Source organism: Aethina tumida, chromosome 4 (assembly GCF_024364675.1).
Source record: "Aethina tumida isolate Nest 87 chromosome 4, icAetTumi1.1, whole genome shotgun sequence".
Lineage (NCBI taxonomy): Eukaryota > Metazoa > Arthropoda > Insecta > Coleoptera > Nitidulidae > Aethina > Aethina tumida.
The window spans coordinates 8,158,258-8,180,697 of NC_065438.1; the positions used below are offsets into that span (position 1 = coordinate 8,158,258).

At 27.0% G+C, this 22,440-nt stretch overlaps 3 protein-coding genes across 4 annotated transcripts; all 3 read right to left on the reverse strand.

Annotated features, from left to right (window-relative positions):
- Positions 1-3,883: 3,883 nt before the first annotated feature.
- LOC109602380 (parathyroid hormone/parathyroid hormone-related peptide receptor-like) lies at positions 3,884-10,027 on the reverse strand. 2 transcript variants are annotated; one of them, XM_049966324.1, is made up of 8 exons: positions 9,710-10,027; positions 7,321-7,559; positions 7,103-7,268; positions 6,770-7,051; positions 6,628-6,716; positions 6,433-6,577; positions 6,145-6,382; positions 3,884-3,995 (listed from the first exon to the last, which is right to left on the reverse strand). In XM_049966324.1, the coding sequence occupies exons 1-7, from the start codon at positions 9,893-9,895 to the stop codon at positions 6,149-6,151; spliced, it is 1,341 nt and encodes a 446-aa protein (XP_049822281.1). In that variant the 5' UTR covers positions 9,896-10,027; the 3' UTR covers positions 3,884-3,995; positions 6,145-6,148. The 2 variants fall into 2 exon arrangements, with proteins under 2 accessions (XP_049822281.1, XP_019874300.2); XM_020018741.2 differs by lacking the exon at positions 3,884-3,995 and having other exon boundaries at positions 6,098-6,382.
- Positions 10,028-13,808: 3,781 nt separating this feature from the next.
- LOC109602379 (myogenesis-regulating glycosidase-like) lies at positions 13,809-16,152 on the reverse strand. The gene is made up of 12 exons (XM_049966369.1): positions 16,146-16,152; positions 15,877-16,099; positions 15,602-15,827; positions 15,463-15,550; positions 15,251-15,405; positions 15,041-15,197; positions 14,800-14,987; positions 14,633-14,745; positions 14,456-14,575; positions 14,269-14,407; positions 14,050-14,212; positions 13,809-13,996 (listed from the first exon to the last, which is right to left on the reverse strand). The coding sequence occupies exons 1-12, from the start codon at positions 16,150-16,152 to the stop codon at positions 13,809-13,811; spliced, it is 1,767 nt and encodes a 588-aa protein (XP_049822326.1).
- A 1,701-nt stretch (positions 16,153-17,853) lies between these two features.
- On the reverse strand, positions 17,854-20,206 carry LOC109602384 (myogenesis-regulating glycosidase). The gene is made up of 10 exons (XM_020018748.2): positions 20,100-20,206; positions 19,598-20,037; positions 19,457-19,544; positions 19,247-19,398; positions 18,848-19,192; positions 18,684-18,793; positions 18,508-18,627; positions 18,320-18,458; positions 18,108-18,270; positions 17,854-18,055 (listed from the first exon to the last, which is right to left on the reverse strand). The coding sequence occupies exons 1-10, from the start codon at positions 20,119-20,121 to the stop codon at positions 17,871-17,873; spliced, it is 1,764 nt and encodes a 587-aa protein (XP_019874307.2). The 5' UTR covers positions 20,122-20,206; the 3' UTR covers positions 17,854-17,870.
- Between the last annotated feature and the right edge of the window lie 2,234 nt (positions 20,207-22,440).

The window sequence follows — 22,440 nt, forward strand, 5'->3', positions numbered from 1 at the left end:
ATAAGTGGTATTCTTTAATTTAAATATTTGAATATATAAATATAAGTGTGCAATTTAATTCTGATATTTAATAATAGTAATAATTTTTTTATTAATTCTTCCTTTATGTCGTTTCTAATTAGGACATACAAGCTTAAATTAATTTAACTTTAAATTAATTAAACTTTAACTTGTATAACATTAAAATTAAGATAATTTCAATTTTAATTACATAAAAAGATACAATTATCTATTTAATTTGAATATTTGGAAATATAAAAATAATACATTTAGTCTTATGTTTCATAATATTTATATTTTTTATATAAACGATTATACACAATTTCTACACATTCCTAATTTTTTATATTAAACGAATATTGATAATTTTTAACAATGTTATATGAAATTTATTGTTAATTACCTAATTAATTATACAATTATTGAAAAAAAAATAGTTTTAGATATATTATTTATGTATTATGTATGTATTTTAGCAATTTTTAATACGTTTTTCCATTTATAGTTTCTAATTAGAATCTTATTCTTAAATTAATTGAATAACATATTTTAATTTTTTATAATAAATTAATGAAAATTAAGATAAATTTAATGTACAGTACATAAAAGGATTTTAATTGTTTTGTATAATATTTGAAAATATAAAAATAAGTTTACAATTTTATTTTGAAATTTAATAATAGTTTTAATTTTTAATTAATTATGAATAATATTCTTAAATTATGTATCAACACTTCAATATATCATTTATTTAAAGCAATTATTTAAATTTATAAAATTTACTGTTTAATTTCTATACACTCTTGTTTTAAATTATGCGAATACTAAATAATATTATCGTTTTTTATTATTTAACTAATTAATTATATTAATAATTGAAGTATATTTCTTATTAATTACAAATATTGTGTTAAAGTACATAATTTCTTCAATTTAAATTGTAATATCAAACATTTTTTCTACACAGTCTATTTGATTTTCCTTACACTAATACTGATAATTTAATCGTTATAACAACAAATTATTTAATAATTTATAATTAATGTTAATTTAAATTTTTAAATAATAAGTATAACTATTATGAAACTTCTGAATAAAATTGGTGATGAATTTTATCTTAATTAGAATTAATTTATTATTATAAACTTAAATAATTGATTCAATTTTAAAGTTAATTTAATTTAAGAACAATACATTTTGAAAATAACTAAAGATATGATTTTGAATGACTAATAAAATTAATTGAGTAAAAAAAAATGTTTAAAAATAAAAATTTATATCTTTTTAAACATTTCAATTTTATTCTGATATTTTGTAATAGTTATATTTTTTTATTTTTCCTCTTTTGTTAAAATTATTATAAATTTTAATGTTCAATTTCCACAGGGTCTAATTTTTCAATTTATGTTAATATTTAACAATTTTATATTAACAAAAACATATTAATAAAAATGTATGTTAATATTTTTTTATTAATAATTTAAATAAATATTGCCGATATTGCTGATCGTATTATTTATAAATTATTCTTTCTTAGTTCCTAATTACCATAGATACTAAAATCTAAAAATACTTATTTAAGCTTCCTCAACTTACATAACATTGTTTTGGTTTTTGACAATCAATTAATTAAAATTAAGGTAATTTCAATTTAAAGAACATAAAGCGATTTAAATAAATTGAATTTAAATATTTGTTAGTAATATGCAAATAATTTACTATCAACAATGTAAGATGAGTGTGATTTAGGGGGAATTTTGTCATTTAAATACAAAGGTAAGTGTACATATGGAATAATTAAAATCATTTGCTCTATGAATGATAATGATGATGACACATTTCAAGTGGCGTGTTCAAACTTTAGATCGCGTTTTGTTTCCTTCATTTTATCATTAAAAACATGCATATTAAATAACAGACGACTGTTAATCGAACATTTTGCATATTTATTGTAAATCGGCGAATTAGAATTAGCATAATTAAAATTCAATTAGCTTTTTTTTATTGGACCATAAAAATGGTACACCCATGGTTTATTTATATTATCCAGACAACGAACCCAATTCCTACAAAACGTATTCAGTATGCGGTTCATAGAATTTCGACATGTTAAAATGCAAATCGGCGATCGCATTGTTTCGGTCCACGGGTTGAAAATAATTCGATCTGCGATCGGCGATCTGCGATCGAATGAAATGCGTCGAACGGGGAAAAAGTCGAGGTAACGCCGAGTTGCCGGGAATCCTTGGACTGATCGATAGCGAGGAATTTATAAAAATATGAAAACAGGATACCGAAACGTACGTGCGTTACAAATGAAACGTGTGCTTGGTAAACAAACTCGCGGCTCATTTGGATGGAGATCACTCCTCAAGCAGGATATTATTTATTACTTCCTAATGGCAGAACGGTTTACAACACATGCCCGTGTTAATGCTGTCATTATTTTTAAGAATCCACATTAATAAATATTAACCACCGTCGAACCTATTAGTTAATATTTATCCACTTACGTTACGCAACACATGTAAAACATGTCTCATATTATTATTGTGGAATGAAAATTGAAATCATTCTTTCATATTACTTGCGTCGTTACGTATGCGTAACTCGTACGATAAAATTGTACATTATAGTCGACAGGTAAAATCGTTTAGGACCATAATTCAATCCATCGATTGCTTATGTATTGAAATTGTAGTAATCGTATGGATCTGATTAAAATATTTTACCTATAAATTGTTGCAAACATGCACATAATAAAATCGATCAAGTGGAATAGGACAACTAGGCAATTACGTTCAATGTTGGATTACTAAAGCAATTACAAAATATATTTTTTATAGTTATTATAATACCATTCGTATTTTTATACAGCGTGGCCAATTTGAAGGACACCCTCATAAAATTATTAATTTTGTCCGATTTTATCACACTTCTTTCTAGACTGTAAATAATGAAAATATGTAATTATGGAGAATATTTTAAGTTTTTTTGCCTTAAATTAAAGCCATGTTGTTGTGTTAATAAAATTATTAAGTTATAATAACATAAATAAATATGGAAGACACATTAATTTTCATGTTCGTAAGTGAAGAATATTAAACTTCATGTGTTGTTCACAAACATACATTAAAAATTTAAATTTGAAGTTTTTTTACAGAAAAAGATATACTTAAAGAAAAATGTCAGGTCATCAAGAGGGATTTTTTATTTAATAATTTAATTAATAAATAGTCCTAATTATCAAGACAAATTACTTGTACGTGTTTGTCGTATACAAATAATGAAGATGAAGTTTCATATATTTGAACACTTAGTTGTTCATGTTATTTAAATAATCTCTAGCTGTTATATAAGTAAATAGTTTCAATGATAGTTTTAATTTTTAAATTTAAATTTTAAGTTATAATAAAATTAAAAAATGTGAAGACAAATTAATTAATCTTCAAAGTTTTTTTACAGAAAAATATAAACTAAAAGAGGGTAAATAAACTAATTCAGTTTGGAAAACATACATTTAAAAAATTAATGATTCAAAGAACAATTGAAGCTAAAAGTTTTTTTGCAAAATATATATAATGGAAGAGAAAGGTCAGGCCATCAAATGTTAATATTAAATAATTAAATGTCTTTTAATTTTGGTTCCTTGAAAATTAAAAACTTAGAAGTAAATTTCTATCAAGTATTATAAAAAGTGGCGCCCAACGTAAACGTATATGCCACGGCCACGTTGGGCGCCACAATTGTACAATTTTTGTTACAATTAAAGTTAAATAGAAAATACATACACTTATTTATTATACATTTAATATCTTTTGCTTAAAAATAATTAAAGATATATTAAGTTAATTATTATATTAAAAAGGAAAAATAAAAAGTCATTTATTATGTTTTTACTTAAAGTTTCTCCTGACACAAATCCACAATTCTTTAGATCATCCTGATTGGTTTTGTTTGTCCCACGCATAATTAATAGGAGTATCCACCACATTCTTAAAATTACAAATTCTTAAAATTACAAATTAAACTTGTTATAGCATTGCTTTAAGTAACTATTATATTAAAAAAATATAGTAACCTATTAATTATACTTAATTTAATAGTTTTTATATATATTTAGATTTTTACAATTTAAATTTAATATTTTGTATCAATTTTAATTAGTTTCAATAAAATATTTTAGGGCATATAATAAAATTAAAATTATATATATTACAAAATAATATTTTCAAAAATATTTATTTTGTTAATATTAAAAATTGATATTATTATTATTTTTTAATTTCTGTTCATAATTGTTTATTCTGGATTTATATTTTTAATGGGCATCCATGAAATATATAAATAAATGTCATATTTCTATTTGAGTTTCCACCAGATTCTTAGAACTATAAATTAAATCTAAACAATGTAAAATAGACATAAGTTTATTTTATTTATGCCTTTTAATTCTGGTTTTCTTTAAAATTAGAGACTTAGTTATAAGTTAAGTTTTATAAAAAGTGGCGTCCAACGTATATACGACGGCCAAGTTGGGCGCCACACATGTCATGTATATTATAAAATAATGTTTTCAAAAATACTATGCTATTTTTTTATAAAAACTGAAGAAATCTTACTAGAGATTTGTTTAAAGCAAATCTACCCCATCCTTTAAATGGGTCATAACCAAATGTCATAAAAATTACGCTTACTCATATTCTTTTTATGAATTTATTTAAGTTTAATTAATTGAAATTTAAAAAATTATTTTAATTTTTTATAACTAATTATCAAATGAAAAATTTGAATATGTAGAATTTAAACGTTAAATTTGTAATAATTTAAATTGAAGGATTTTATTTAGACGTATAAAGTCTTAAAAATTATTATATTATGAAACATCAGAGTAAAATTGATGGTGAATTTTATCTTAATTTTAATAATAATTAATTTATTATCATAAACTAAAGTAATTAATTCAATTTAGTAGTTAAATTAATTTAAGATTTCATTTTCTAATTAAAAATGACAAGAAATAATTTTTAAAAAGATGACTAAAATAAATCATGGATAGTGATTTAAATAGATTTGCTATAAAAATTTGCTACTATGATTTTTTATGAGGAGTGTTCCATTTCAAATCGATCACATCGTATATTTTCAAAATATAACAGATGTTTATATATATTATTTTTATTTTTTTTTTAAATAGCTTATATTTTAATTTGAATTTATTTATTTTGATGATTTTAAAAATATTTTCTTTAATTTTTGGAATACTTTATTATTTTACAAAAAATATTAACAATTACAAAAATAAACTTACTCACAATCTCTAGGTTTAAATTAAATATTATAATTACAACATTACAATGATAGTTTGTTTTTTAAGTTTGTAAATATATCTCTTATACAAATAATTAGGTTTTAGGATGTAATCTTATATTTTATCATACTAATTATGACACTACTGATTAAAAAAATAAATTCATTAGTAGATATTTAAGAAATTTTTAATTTTTCCACAGCATTATTAATAGGAATATTTTTTTTATAAAATTCGTGTATATGCTGAAAAAACTGCTCAGTAATTACTAAGTTTTGGTTTTGTACCAAAAAAACGTCAAATTTCGTCTATATTTTCATGCTTTTCAATTGAAAAAAAAGTGTCAATATGGGATAAAAAATACATTTTTAATAGAAATATCCCACTTTCAAATGGGTCACACTGTATATTTTTAATATATATAGTTTATTTTACGAAAAAACATTAAAAGTTACAAATATAAAATTACTCACCATTTCTGGATTTAAATTACAATATTATAATGACAAATTATTTTTTAAAAGTTTGTAATCATATTTTCTTATACAAACAATTAGATTTAGGAAAATTTATGAAAACAAATATAAGATAATTTTTTTTAATTCACATTTTGTTATCTAAACATAACAAATATTTTCCACTTAACACTAAACTTGAGTATCATCGAAATATTGATTGTAACGAGATTTATACAAGATAATTTGCAGTTTAGTATGTAAAATTTATCTTTATGGAAAAATACACCACTATTTATTAAAAACGAACTAAGTCTTTTAAAAAAATATAACTAAAAATATATGGTTTTAATTTTCGCACAATAAATAATACCTCACTTTATTAAAAATAATAATTAGCACTGGTCTTTCTTACGACCTCATCATTGTTTCCGAAATATCTCAGACTTTCCATATTTTCCTCATTGGGATTAAGAGTGAATTGTTGAGTGTGGGAGATCGTCCTGCTTCTGCGAAATTCTCTGTGAGTTATGTCCCTTAAGGAGAAGTACTTTCTTCTCAATTCCGCCTGTACCTCACAGTTCAACAAACAATACACCAAAGAGGCAAAAAATCCCTAAAAACAAAAACCATTAAAATGGTACATATGTACTAGGATATAATTACTTGAAATGCTGAAAAGGATTGATCAAACAGCAGCCAAATTAACTCCAAAGTGGGGCTTTCGTCGATCCAAAACTGAAGGCAAAACGACATGAAATAAGGAATGCCGAATAAAGGTATTAAAATCAAGGTCGACTTCAGCAACTTCCTAAAAATAAATCAGATGTAAGAAATGTCGACGATTCACTTAAATCGAACCTATATTTAATTTTCCGCTGCTGGATACATATCATGTTCAATTTTAAAAATAATACTCTCACAATAAGTATAAACAAGATAAAATTTATCTGCAAACAGAATCCTAGTTAATCAGCCAGATTTATGCTTGTGTCATTCATACCACAACAGAAACTCCGATGGGAACGTTGATGAGCATCGACAATCTGTTCTTTTTTGTCCAACACATCGTGTCGTCGTAGATCGTCTGCATAACGACCCACGAAACGATGAACACAACGGGAACAATCCAACCGACCCCGTAATAAACCCCAACAACATTATTCTCGGAGAACAAATTCAGGAACATCAAATTGTGCAAGTACATCCCTTCCATCAGCACCATCATGAAGTTGCACATGATGAAGTAGTAACGGATGCTGATGATCGCCTTGCAAATCCACGACTGGAAATTTTTGTGTTTGATTTTTGTTGTATTTCTTATTGTTGTACTTACGTAGTTGGTTTTGGTGAATTCGGCCGCCCCATTTTCGTAATGAACTTCGTCCGTGAGGGCTGTTCCTTGCACGAACAGGAAGTCTTTGATGAAGAACATCACGCCTTTCAAAAGGAATGAGATGAAGAGGTGGATGTGCAACTTGTTACGTTGGCAATGCAGTCTTCTGGAAATATATTAACGATTAAAAATTGGCAATGGGGGTTAAATTAACCTACTTTATGGTAATAAAAATGACTATTGATATAATCAAAGACACGATGGAAAGGGTGTAGCCAAAATAAGATATGTTTTTGATGACTGGTAACCATTTGTTGTATTTTATTTCGTTGAAGTCCACTTGTTCTTTGTATTCAAAATACATGAAGCCACAAAGGGTGTAATTTGTATAATAATTGTTGGTGACTGGATTTTTGTACCACGTTCCATTTTGGGTGCAGTATTTTGATGCTTCCGCCTGAAATAAATGAAGCAAGTAACTTAACAAGAAGTGAATCTTAAAATTGGTTAGACTTATATTAAATTCAGTGTTTGTTCAAGTTCTACTTTGTTCAGCCCGAAATAAATGTAAATTTATGGTAAATTTAAGACATGTTAATTCAAATGTAAAATTTTAAAGATACATGGGAAAAATTGTATTGGGACCTTGAATAAGTTTTCGCTGTTTTTTACGAAATTTAAAATAAATTAGTCACGATGTAACTTTAAATTTAATAAATTTATCGATATGAAATTTTGATCATTTATAGCTAATATTCGCATAAAAACAACTGAATTTAATTAATTAATTTACACAATTTAATCAAAGTAGAGAAGGGTGTAACAAAAATGGAAATATTTAAATTATCGTAATTATCGTTATAATATGTAGAAAAATTAAAGATATAAGATTATGTTAAGATGGATATCTTTATATTTAGTATTGAGTATGTCCTCCTCAATTTCTTCGAAGTTCGGAGCAACATTGAGGCATTAATGGTATCAACTGGTAGATCAAGTCTTGATGTATATTGTTCCATTCTCTTTGAAGCTGTTGAGCTAATTCCTTAAGGTTATTTGCGGATTCCAAATTTCTTATGCGTCTCTCTAGAATGCCCCAAAGATTTTCTATCGGATTCATATCGGGATGACTTGCTGGCCACTCCATAACTCCCAAATTATGCTCTTCAAATAACAACTTTGGCAGTGTGTGGTCTTACATTATCTTGTTAGGGCCGTTAGGGAACCGTCCACCAAGACTTGAAGACCTGTATGTCGGTTTGAAGTTATACCATTACAGATCCTCCTCCAAAAGCTCTTCTCTCAGCCACAGTTGTATTCAAATATCGTTCACCTCAGCGTCTATAGACTCTTTGTCGTGCGTCATGTTCCAGTTAATGTGTTAGTTCAAAGTTTTTTCTCATTCTTCTATGTGCTTTAGTTAATTCAGGAACAAAAGCTTAAAGTCTTGAATGTAAATTGGTCTCATGAAGTCTATTACGTACTATTTGTGTAGATAAAGGTGTCCCTGTATCCATAAAGTGGAGGTTTCCTATCTGGTGAGCTGTTCTTGTTCACTTTTGAAGTGACATCTGAAGCAAATGTCGATCTTCTCGAGGAGTGGTCAGTCTTTGAAGACCAGTATAGGGTGTCCTATGACTGATACCAATTTTTCTGCACCGATTCCACAAACGGGATGTCTTCTTAGTACAATCGGACCTCCAAGATTGTTGTTCATGAAACAACACTGTGAAGACGTCCGACAAACAATTCAGAGTCCTTCAACTGTAGATTTCCTTTGAATAAAATATTGAAAAAAAATTCCCTACAAATACAATTGATTTGTTAAAAAAGTAGACATTTTTGGAACCAAAAAAATTACTTTGTGTACTCTAAACTTAATCATCAGACAGAGAATTTAAGGGTGTACAGCTACTGCCATTTTTGGAGAAACAGCGAACACTTATTCAAGGTCCTAATATAAATTATTTTTAATGTTTATTGCTTTTAACTTTCTTGTAAGTGCGCTACCATTTAAAATTCCATGCTACTGTCATTTTTGAAGAAACAGCGAAAACTTATTCAAGGTCCTAATATAAATAATTTTTGATATTTATTATTTTTTAACAATTGTTACACTTGTTATTTTGTAGAATGTTTACTACTGGGATAAATATAATAATTATAAATATGAGAGTTGTTAAGTTGCCTCAGAAAAAAACTAAAATATTTAAATAATAATTCATTTTTCAATGTTTATTTATTAATTAAATTCTTTAATCATATTGTTTATTATATTTTGTATATAAATTTAAAAATATATGATGTAACAGGTAATTTAATAAAAAATATAGCTTCATTAATGATATTAACATACTAAAAACTGTATATATCATCTTATGTTTATCATTAAAAAATTAGCCTTTCAAAATGTTTTCCATTAGCATAAATGTCTGTCAGCCGCAATTTACGAGATTATTTTTAAACATTGATGAATAGTTTTGACAAAATTCTAATTCCCATCACACTCACACTTGACTTAAGCCCAAATAAAACGTATAAATAATTCAACAACAGGAAAAAAAAGCTAACAATAAATCGTATATGTACATCGAATGCATCACTTACTTGAACCTTAGATTTGACATAATCGTTAGTGCAATTCTGATAAGCGGTCTCGCCGGACTTCGTGTCCGGCCAACACATCAGCCCGTCCCAAACGGAAGCGCACTTGCCAATTAGGCCGCCGCCATCCGAATTGGCCATGCACTTGTTCCTCGCCTCCTCCAAAGCCCACTCGGCGTTCTTAAGCATGTTGCCGCCGGCGAAATGTTGGTGCGGCTCGTAGTCGCGGTGGCGGACCGTGAGAACTGACCGGTAAAATCAATGCATCAAGTAAATTAATACATGGGCGTATAGTTTAATACTTTTAGCATGTTTACTGACGTCTTTCAATAAGATGAATGGACGTTGGTGCGATCCGACACGTGTTTCCCCTTGCTCAAATTGATTGGAAATGAATGTGGTCGTGTAAAAGGACAATTGACGGGGGGCACAACAATATTACTTTGTGACGGCCTCCATTAAAAGCAATCATATTTTATATCGTCTGAATTATTATTGACTGGTATTTTTAGATTCGCTCACTTCAGGTTTGGATTGTTTCTAAATTTATAGATTCGTAAATTTAACGCAATGATGAATGCACTTTAGGTCTATTTTGAAGTTGGTGCCAAAATTTATGGTTTCCTTTAATAAAAATTAAACGTGTTTTAATATATAATCTTTATTTACATGTAAGGTATTGTTATAAATATATTTATGATAGTACTAAATGAATATAAAAAAAAACTAATTTTAAATGATTATTAAAGATGAATTAAAAAATTAATAATAAAATAATTATATAGAATATTTACATTTCTCAATTTGTTATATTAAATATACGGTGAAGCCTATTTGAAAGTAGATATGTATACCATTTTAACAATCTTTAACACAAATTATCATATTTTTCAACAAGAAATCATACTAACAAATTTTTTATAGCAAATTTAACTAAACCCATGGTACACCCCCTGAAGTGGGTATATACTAAATTTAATAAAAATATCATGCATATTAACAATTAGTTGAAAACATTAAAAATTAAATATTTTTCTTATGAATTTTTTAATTAAGTTATTTATTATTATTATTATTATTTAATAAATTGTCTTATTTATCAACAATATTTGAATATTAATAATACTATACTAATTACATGACTCAAATTTTCGTGGAAGTTAATAGATTGTTTTAGAAAATTACTTCAGAACAATTAAAAAATTAAATCTGTATAAACATTTCTTGAAAAAGATAAGATTTTGATATTTTTAACAGTTTATTCCATAGATTATTTGATTAAAAAAATATATTCATAAAAAATGACCAAAATACATCTTGGAAATAAATAAAAATATTGTTTTCAATGACTGATATAATTAATTGAATAATTGGTAATTAAATCAATATAACACTGTTAAAAATTATTAATATTAGTGTAACGTAAAAAAAATTAAACTGTGTAGAAATTATGTTTAATAATACTTTTGTAAAATTTATAATAAAACAGTTAATTCAATTTTAAAGTTTAATTAATTTAAGATTTCATTTTTTAATTAGAAACTACAACATGGAAGAATTTACAAAAAAGTGACTAAAATAAATCATAAAAATTATGCTTAATAATACTGAAATTGAAGGAATTGTTTATAATAAGTTGAAAAGGATTAATTTAATTTAAAGTTTTACTATAAAATTATTGAAAAAGATAAAATTACTAAATATTAGGATAATATCAAAATTCAGTCTGTGTAGAAATTAAACATTATTATAATAATTTAAATTAAAAGATTTTGTTTAAATGTAATAAAATCTTAAAAACTTTTATAAAAATTTGAAATAATATTTATAAATAATAATAAATATAATTATTATGAAATATCAGATAAAATTGCTGATGAATTTTCCTTTAATTTTAATTAATTTACTATCATAAACTAAAATAATTAAATCAACTTTAAAGTTACATTAATTTAAGCTTTCAATTTCAATTTAGAAAATATAAAAAGGAAGAATTTACAAAAGTATATTATGAAACTAAACATATGTTTTTCAATCACTGATAAAATTAATTAAATAATCAGTAATTAATTCAATATAATATTTTTAAAACGATAAAATTATTAGGTTTGATTTAAATTAATTTAAGATTCCATTATCAATTAGAAAATGAGAAAAAATAATTCAAAATAATAAATAATTTAAATAAATTAAAAATATTATTTTAAATTATTAACATAAAAGAAATAAACAAATATTAATATACATTTTTGATAATATATTCAATATAAAATTGTTTAAAAAGATAAAATATTAAATATTAATATAATGTGAAGAATTAGACTGTAGAAATTAAACATTAAAATTTATAATAATTTAAATTGAAGAATTTCGTTTAAAAGTATAAAATCTTAAAAAATCTTAAAAACTGTTATCTAAATTTAGAATAATATTTATAAATAATAACATATATTTACTATTAGAATAAAATTGATGATAATCGAAATTTTATTTGAATTTTTTATTAAATTATTACAATAATTACAATAATTAATTCAATTTTAAAGTTAAATTAATTTATGATATCATTTTCTGATTAGAAATTATGATAAAGAAGAATATATAAAAATATAACTAATATAATAATATGCCATAGAAGCAACTAAAAATATATTTTTGAATTAATTAGTAATTAAATCCATATAAAATTGTTAAAACGATAAAATTTTTAATATTATTATAACGTAAAAAATTATACTGTGTATAAATTATGCTTAATAATACTATAATCGTTTGTATATAAATTTAAAATAATATTTATAAATAATAAATATAATTAGTATGAAACATCAGAATAAAATAAAAAACTTTTAAAAATATATAATTTCTTTATTTTCATATTTACAAATATTTAAATTAAACATATAATTGTAAATCTTTTTATATAATTAAAATTAAATTTAATTTTAATTAATCGATTATCGAAAACTAACAATTTTAAAGTTAACTTAATTTAATATTTTAAGTTTTATTTAGAAATTACGTAAAGAAACAATTTATAAAAAATATTCTGTTTATCATGAAATCTAAAAATTTCAATTATTAATATGATTAATTGGTTAATTAGTAAAAAACTATTTACAAAACTTCGTAACAGAATTTTGAATGTGTACAATTTTTTTATGAAATTTGGTATATACCCATTTTACGGAGTGTTTAATTCAATGGAAAAAAGTTTGCCTAAATCAGTCAAAAAATACAAATTTTATGGAGTCCCGCTTCTAGATGAGCCACACTGTATATATATATATATATATATGATTGTATGTTATACTTAAAATTGTTTCATTTTAACTTTATTTTTCAAACTCTATTTTTTCTCAAATAATAGGAATAATATAAATATATTTAATTTTAGAATATTAATTAACAAAATATTTTAATTTTATATTTTATTACATTTAAATATAACTACAAAAAACAAAAAGTAATCTAAAGTTTATAAATTAAAAGACAAGTTCAACAGTTATAAAAGAATATCTGATATAAATTCTATCTGATTATAAATTTAAAAATTTATTATATTAAAATATTTGTTTTATGATTTAAAATTTATTTTATTTGGATCAAGAAATACGCACAGACACTTCTATTTTTAATGTCCGCTTTAAGAAATCCAATGTTTTCTATTAATAATGATTTGAAATATTGATTCAGATTTTATATTTTTAATATTATTATTTATATTAAATTAGTTTATTTTTTCTCAGTTACCATTTACAATAATTAACACAATAGAATTGAACTGATATTTTGCAATAATATTTGTTCAAGCTAAATATTTTCCTTGTCCAGCATTAATATGTTAAAGTGTTGTCGGATATCGATTGTTAAAACAATGTCTAGATTGAAGTAGCTGTCACTAATGCCACAAAGGAGTGTTAAAACAAATCACTTGTATTTATAGGGGACATGTTTTTTCCCACTCAAGTTCATAGGAAACGATGTTTAAGGTTCTCTGGAATTTTCTACGAAATCATACGAAATTATAAATTTATTCACTTCACACAAACTGTATTATTTAAATAAATGTATCTGTTGAATACTTGATTTTTTGCATAAACTAGCCAATTTTTATGAAATATGGCAACACATCAATTGGTGCAGAATAGGATTTAATTATTTTTGGTCCAATATGGATGCATTCACTATTGCCATCCTGCCACCTTCCTGTGGGGATGTAGATGTCTCTGTAAATCGCCCCTTTTTCAACAACTGGAGCAACTAATATCCATTCTCCCACCAAAAATTCTACAAGAAACTTTTTAAGTAAATTACTTAAAAACGGTGTAGTTGATTGTTACCGTCTGTTATTTTATAAGCAGTGGAATTTCCTGGTTCAACCCACCAAACTGGAGGATTTACAGGAGTGCCAGTTTTAACACAACTCTCAACTGCTCTAAGTATTGTACGGTAATGCTTCCTTCTCAATTTTAGGGCATTTTTAGTTAGTTCATTAACATTTATCTGCAATTAAAGCCACTTAACTCGTAAATCAACTGATAGGATTAAATGAAAAGTACCAGTTCATCTTTAACCTCCCAAGGAAGGTAACCAAACTGCATGGCTGGTAAAAAAGTACAAACTTGCGTCCATCTGACTAAAAGTTCGGCGTCTGGTTTTTGTGGGCTGCCGTTTCCGCCAATAATGTCGGGCAGCACACTTGAAATAAAAAAATGATTATTTTTATCGCCAAGGCCAAGAACTTACTAAGTGTAGCCGTTGATGTTCATCTGGAGGAGTGTGGCAATTAAACCTTTCAACCCGTTATTAATGCCCCAATCAGATATTTTCGTACGCATCGTTACTAACATGGATAAGTGTTGAGTTCTATAAAATTTGTGTAAATAATAATGAAGCAATCAATGGATAAATTAATTAATTTACTTCCATCCAACGCGCACTTGAGACATTGTCCGAAATTCTGAGCAGGTTTCAACATATTTTTGCGTTGCTACGTTTGGCACCAACTCCACATTCACTCCAGGATAAACTCCAATCTGTTTTTTTGGGGAAAATAATTATGTTGTTTTATTTTTTGAGCTCCTACTTACGTTATTAAAATAGTCAACTTCTCCAGCGTCGAATTTGAAATGTTCAATTTTGTGCTCGTGTTGGATTTTGTGAAGACGATCAGTGAACCATTTAGCTGCTTTTTTGTTAGTGAAGTCTATTTGGTTGGAATAATTTCCAAACCACCAACTCGTACTTGTATTTCCATACTTATCTTTCACGAAATATCCTACATATTAATGTTTAAATTAATCTTTTCACCTTCAATTACAATTTAAAAACCTTCTCGTGTGCCAGTTACTACAGTGGGTTCACAATTTTGGTTAACGAAGGGATGAATCCACAATCTCACAGTAAATTTCCTCTTTCTCAATTCTTCCACAGCTCTCTGAACGTTTTTAAATTTGTTTTTATTAAATTCCAACGACCCAAAACAGTTCTGAAATTTAAAAGCAATTAGAAACTATTTTGAAGGTTTTAGATCCAGTCCACCTCCCACACGTCATCAATATCTATTATTCCTGAGTAACCGTGTCTCTGCAGTTCGTTCCCTGTTTGCAATAAACGTTCCTCAGTCAATCTTGCCACTTTAAAATGATCCCACATGGACCAAATTGGTTCCCCCGTTACAAGTTCAGAGAGTTTATCTAAAAACACAACCAATTACAGGAACCAAGAGTATTTTTAAATGTTTTAGGGGTAACCTTTGGGTTTTCCTAAAAATTTATTAACTGCGTGCAAGTGAGCTGCCCTAATATTTTCGAAAACGCCTATTGTGTACTTTAAAATCACCTAAAACCCAACTGAAGGTCATAAATATTAGTGAAAGTTTATGTAGCTCACTTTTTCTCTTCCAGCATAAACTCCACCATTGTTGGCAATGAAACAAACCCTTTTTATGTGCATGTGGTTTTGACTTATGGTGAGGGGTGTTATCGAGTTCACGTACAAATAAACACCCTTGGAGTTTAACCAGTAGGGTTCAATAATACTCGAACCTTCAACTTTGGATACTATCCAAGGATTGGATGGATCTATATGCATCGCCTCTAGTGGTAACTGCTCGTATCTAACAATAAAAACTGTGAAGTAAAAATAAAAATGAAGCAAGTCAAAACCTTTCTGGTCCTCCGAACCAACTGCAGTCCTCGGTATTTAAATCGAAACAATCCATGAAGGTTGTGATATCTGTTGTTTCCCATGTTATTTCTAAAGTGTTGTCCGTTTGATCCACTTGGAAACATATGTTTTGTTCCGGGGTGGCGCAGGTCAAGTTTCTTCCTATTCCTAAGGTTCCAGTTTGTACTATAACTTCCCCTAAAAACTCTTTGTGGTGGACTCCTTTAAAACAAGATGGATTTTACCTCTTTTTATTATGATTCCAAGCCCTTCATCACTATTAGTAAAACTAACGGAGAAACTTGCTTGACCTGAATAAATTAAACAATAAATACAATATACTAATGGTATAATCATGTTAAGTTAATAATAGTTATGAGGGGCACTACAAAATTAATGTATATATACTGTGGGTTTTGATTTAAATTGTAAATTTTGATAGGAATACTTATTTAAATTATTTTAATCAGTAACATTCAAATTAATTTATATCAATGAGGATATAAATGTGTCGTTCAAACTGATAATTACTTTTATTAAAATTTAATCATTGCTTTAATGTCTGGTTTGCTAGAAACAAAAGAATGTATTTCAGTAATCGTTCATTGTTTAATAAAATAAGGCAAAACATCTCTATAATTCTCAACATTGATAGGTTCAATGAAGATTTTTCCAGTGTTTTCATCCTTCCATGATCCAGCAAGATGCACCATCTTCTACAATTGGAGCCACCAATATTTTCTCACTCAGTAAAAACTCTAAAAAACACCAACATTAATTAAAATAGTAAATAACTATTATTAATGATGTACCATTGTACACAGTTTCCAAAGTTTCAATTATGTTATTGCTATATTCACTGTAGAGCTCCAGATTACTACTAATGATTTTGTCGATGTCAAACTAAAAAAGTCTGTTTGTCATTCAATAATTTATATCAATGAGAATCGTCGTTCAAAACTGATGATTACTTTTATTAAAAATTAATCATTTCTATAATGTCTGGTTTCATTAAAAATAAAGAAAGCTCCATATATTTCAATAATCATTTATTGTTTAATAAAAGAAGGCAAAACATCTATGGGTGCTCTATAATTCTCAACAATGATAAGTTCAATGAAGATTTCTTCAGTGTTTCCATCCTTCCATGATCCAGCAAGTAAATAAACGTCTCTGGAGACTGCACCCTCTTCTACAACTGGAGCCACCAATGTTTTCTCACTCAGTAAAAACTCTAAAAAACACAAACATTAATTAAAACAGTAATTAACTATTATAAATTAATTCCCATCTTTAATTCTGTGTGCGTCTGAGTTTAAAAGATCCTCCCACCCAATTGGAGGATTAACTGGTGTACCATTCTATATTGTAGCTTCCAAAGTTTCAATTATGTCTTTGCTATATTTACTCTGGAGCTCCACAGTACTATTAATGATTTTGTCGATATCACACTAAAAATATTTGTTTCAACAGTAACATTCAAATTAATTTATATCAATGAGGATCATCATCCAAAACTGACAATTACTTTTATTAAAATTTAATCATTTCTTTAATGTCTGGCTTGCTAGGAATAAAAGAAGGCTCTATGTATTTCAGTAATCATTTATTGTTTAATAAAATAAGGCAAAACATTAATGGGTGCTCTATAATTCTCAATATTGATAGCTTCAATGAAGATTTCTTTAGTGTTTCCATCCTTCCATGATCCATCAGGTAAATAAACTCAGTAAAATCTCTAAAAAACACCAATATTAATTAAAATAGCAATTAACTATTATAAATTAATTACCATCGTTAATTCTGTGTGCGTCTGGGTTTAAAGGATCCTCCTACCCAATTGGAGGATTAACTGGTGTACCATTCTATGTTGCAGTAGTATTAATGATTTTGTTTAATTTATATCGATGTGAATCGTCGTTCAAAACTGATAATTACTTTAATGTCTGGTTTGCTATGAATAAAAGAAAGCTCCATATATTTCAATAATCATTTATTGTTTAATAAAATAAGGCAAAACATCAATGGGTGCTCTATAATTCTCAACATTAATAGGTCCAATGAAAATTTCTCCAGTGTTTCCATCCTTCCATGACCCAGCAGGCAAATAAATGTTTCTAGAAACTGCACCTTCTTCTACAACTGGCGCCACCAATATTTTCTCGCCCAGCAAAAACTCTACAAAACACCAACAATAACTTAAAGCAATTAACTATTATAAGTTAATTACCATCGTTAACTCTGTGTGCGTCTACATTTAAAGGATCCACCCACCAAATTGGAGGATTAACTGGAGTACCATTCTCGATTGTAGCTTCCATAGCTTCAATTATGTGCTTGCTATATTCACTGTGAAGATCCACGGTACTCTTAATGATTTTCTCCACGTCAAACTAAAAAAAACTGGTTAATCGTATTTATAAAACAATATTAGGAACTTACTTCATCACTACTTAACTCCCAAGGAAGATAACTAAATTGCATGGCAGGCATGAAGACATTCGCTTGTGACCAACGGACTAGCAATTCAGCGGTTGGTTTTTCGATGTAGCCATTTCCTCCAATCATATCCGGCAAAACCCTAGAAATTTAATATTTGTATAAAAATTAATGACAATTTATGCTCTTACATTGGGTATCCAATCATATTCATTTGCAATAAAGTTGTAATTAACGATTTAAGACCGTTGTCAAAACCCCATCTGGAATCCTTGTCCAGCATTCTGATGAATATTGGCAAGTCTTGGGTTCTAAAAATAACATTTTAAAGACTTTATTGGATTGCAACTTTAATAACTCTTCTTACTTCCATGCTGAACGCACTTCAATGAGATCTCCGAATTGAGCAACAGTTCTAACATAGTTATTTGTAAGAAGATTGGGCATCCGTTCTATGTCCTGATTTTCAACTTTTGGCTGAAACCAAATTTGTTAATAGATTAAGCCACTCACTAATTTTGCCATAATTACTTCATCGACGTAATCTGTTTCTCCAGCATCAAATTTGAAGCTATCGATGCCGTGCAACTGTTTAATCTTGTTAAGTCTATCACTAAACCATTTTCGAGCTTCCTCTTGAGTAAAATCAATTTGATTAGAATTGTCGTTGTCCCACCAAGAAGCATGCGTCTCTCCTTTAGAATTTTTTACGAAGTAACCTTTTTTAATTCCAGTTTCTGAAACTGGATTACAACCATCATCTACGAATGGATGGATCCATAGTGTAACTCTGAAGTTCTTCTCATGTAAATCTTTTACTGTTTGGGTAATATTTGGGAAGCTGTTGCTGCTAAATTGTTGATCACCATAACATACCTGAAATTATTATCAATCATTTTACTGTGTGCAGAAGTTTATGATAGTATTTGCCTCCCAATTATCATCAATTTCTAATTGTCCTGTATAACTATGTTCTATAATGTCATTTGAAAACTGCAAAACTGTTTCGTCGTTGATGTCCTTTTTGTATTTAGCCCAGGTGGTCCAAATTGGCTCACTTATCATTTTCTCTGCCGGATGACCTGATAAGTAGATAGAGTCAAGGATTTTGTTTATTCACAAATTCTTATCACAACTTACCTTTAGGTTTGCCCAAAATATTATTGATAGCAAACAGATGTGCTTCTTTGGGATCGTCCTTAAGTCCAATTGTGTAGTTTAAAAGTACCTTAAATTAATATAATATAATTTAATTCATTCACATTGTGGGCTGAAGCTTACTCTGTTTCTTCCAGCAAACACCCCCTGAGCATTAGCTATGAAACACACCGAGTCCTCCTGCAAATTATTCTGGTCCACGTACAAAGGCGTTCTTTCGTCCACATAAATGAAAGCACCCTTAGAATTTAACCAGTAGGCTTCAAGCACTGCAAAGTTATCCAGATGGGACGTAACGTAAGCTCTATCTGAAGCTTTAATTTGCATTTGATCCAATGGCCAAACTTGGTTAAAACGTTCTGGTCCTCCGAACCAGCTCGAGTCGTTTTTGTTCAAGTCGAAACAGTCACGAAATTCTAAGTCTGTGTCGTTAGTTTGCCAGATAATTTGAACGGTGTCTCCATATTTGGTTACTTCCACTGTGGCGTCGTCTGGAATACCGTTCGTGAACCTTCTTCCCTTTCCTACCGTTCCTGTTAGTACCACCTGAGTTGCTGCCTGATCTAATTGTGTAATAGAATAAATGATTATAATTTATAAATTTAATTAATGTGCTCTTATTTACCTCTTGAGACCACCATATTCATGCCATCATTAGCTGGAGACAATTTAACGAAAACTTCCCCGTTTGATGGATAAATGAAGATGCTAATTAAAACTAGCACAAACAAACTTGCTGCAAATTTAAACAACTTATATTGTACACATACGGAAGGTTAATATGAAATTTAATACCTATTTTTAGAGCCTTCATAGTTGTTTTGACACCCAAAACACAATGATTTTTAAATCTATTTTAGCTTATTTATAAGTGAGTTCTGTCCATTAATCTTTATTATCATGGGTATCTAGGCATGTGTTCTACATGTGGCGAGTATACAAAAGTAAACAAATATTTTTGTTGATTTTTTATATAGGTATTTATATAGAAATAAGTTGCTTAACTACTCAAGTACCTAATCAAAATTATAAGTGATAATCGTAGAAAACCTAAATGATGATAATCAAGTTACCATTTATATTTTAAATCAATTCTTATGCAAAACACACTCGAACTTGAATGTGAATATGTAGAAATATTTTTTTAAGTCTCAGATATCTCTTTATTAAACTCCAATTTTCTTCAAAAATCTCGATTATTAAATTTTAGAATTTTGGGTTAAAATAAATGTGTATTAATATATTTTGAACTGAAATAACTTAAGTAAAAGTAATTTTCTAAATGAGTGAAATAGGTAATAAAACATTTTTTATATCAATAAAGATAAACAATATCAAATTTGTTGTATTATGTTATAGCTACTTCAATAACACGATATAGAAATGGATAAATGCACGCACTCATCATGCATAATACTCTATCTACAAGGCGTTTCGGAAAATTTGTTTATTTTATTAATGAAATTAGTTGAAGTAATCATCTATTTTTTTTATTTGTTTATCTTTATATGGCTTCTCTAAGAAAAATTTATAGTATCCTTCAAGTAGTGAACTTAAAAGTTTTTAATGTTCCTCTTTAAAAACTTAAATAATATTACAATTATAATAATTAGGAATATTTAAAACATTTATCATTTTCCCAATTTTTCTTATTGAAAACTTTAGGTTTAAGTAAAAAGTTTGGATTTTAAAATAGAATAAATGTGATAAAATGTTCTCTGTTTAAATAATTAATCTAATTTCTTAAGCTAAAAAGTAACAAAAAATCATATGCCCCAACTTAAATGAAACAAAAAATAATAATACTTTGTTATACTTTTTTTGAAGAAAATATATTTATAAAAAATCTAATCTTTCAAGTTAAAAACCTTGCTTTGATTGGTTTAGACGAAGGGTTTAATAAACTAGAAGCTTCTATTTTAAATATAAACATTTCTTGCTTATTGTTAACTTTAGAATAAAACAATGTTGATTAAGTGGCAATATTTTCAAATTATCAATAGTTATAAAATACAATATATAACTTTTAATTGCTGTAATTCTCTTAGTAACTGATTTCCCAAAATTCTAAATCAATTTTGATTTTTTAATATTTGTATACAGTGTTTGAATTAAACATATATTAGAACAATCGATCTCCTAGAATTTATGAGGTGAAACTTCAAAATTGACATTCTCTGGAATCGGTGCGAGATATCGAAGTTCAACAAGAAGACCATTTTTAGGCAAAAACTTTTAAAATTTCATATTCTTGTCAAAGTTAAAATAAACTTATATATAAAAAAGTTAGGAGACTTTTAAGCTCCTCATCGGCCTATTTTGAGGTCAACAATATGTAGTGTACTCAATTTAGGGACACCCTGTATATTTAACACGTATTTCTGATCGTTATATGATATTGTTTTCAGGGTAATAAGTAGGAATAATAATATTTAATAGAAACGATTTTATTTTAAATATTTTAATTTTTTAATATGTTAAGCTATAAGTATATTTTAATTATTGGTTTATAAAGTCCTGTTTTGATTGGTCCAATATTCATATATATGTAAAATGGGTTGAATCGGCCTATTTTGAGCTCAACAAAATGTAGTGCATTCAATTTAGGGACACTCTGTATATTTAACACGTATTTCTGTTCATTATATGATATTGTTTTCAGGGTAATATGTAGGAATAATAATATTTATAATATTAGATATTTAATAGGAACGATTTTATTTTAAATATTTTAATTTTTTAATATGTTAAGGTATAAGTATATTTTAATTATTGGTTTATAAAGTCCTATACTGATTGGTCCAATATTGATATATAAGTAAATTGGGTTGAATCGGCCTATTTTGAGGTCAACAATATGTAATGCACTCAATTTATGGACACCCTGTATATTTAACACATATTTCTGTTCATTATATTATATTGTTTTCATTGTAATGTGTACGAACAATAATATTTGTAATATT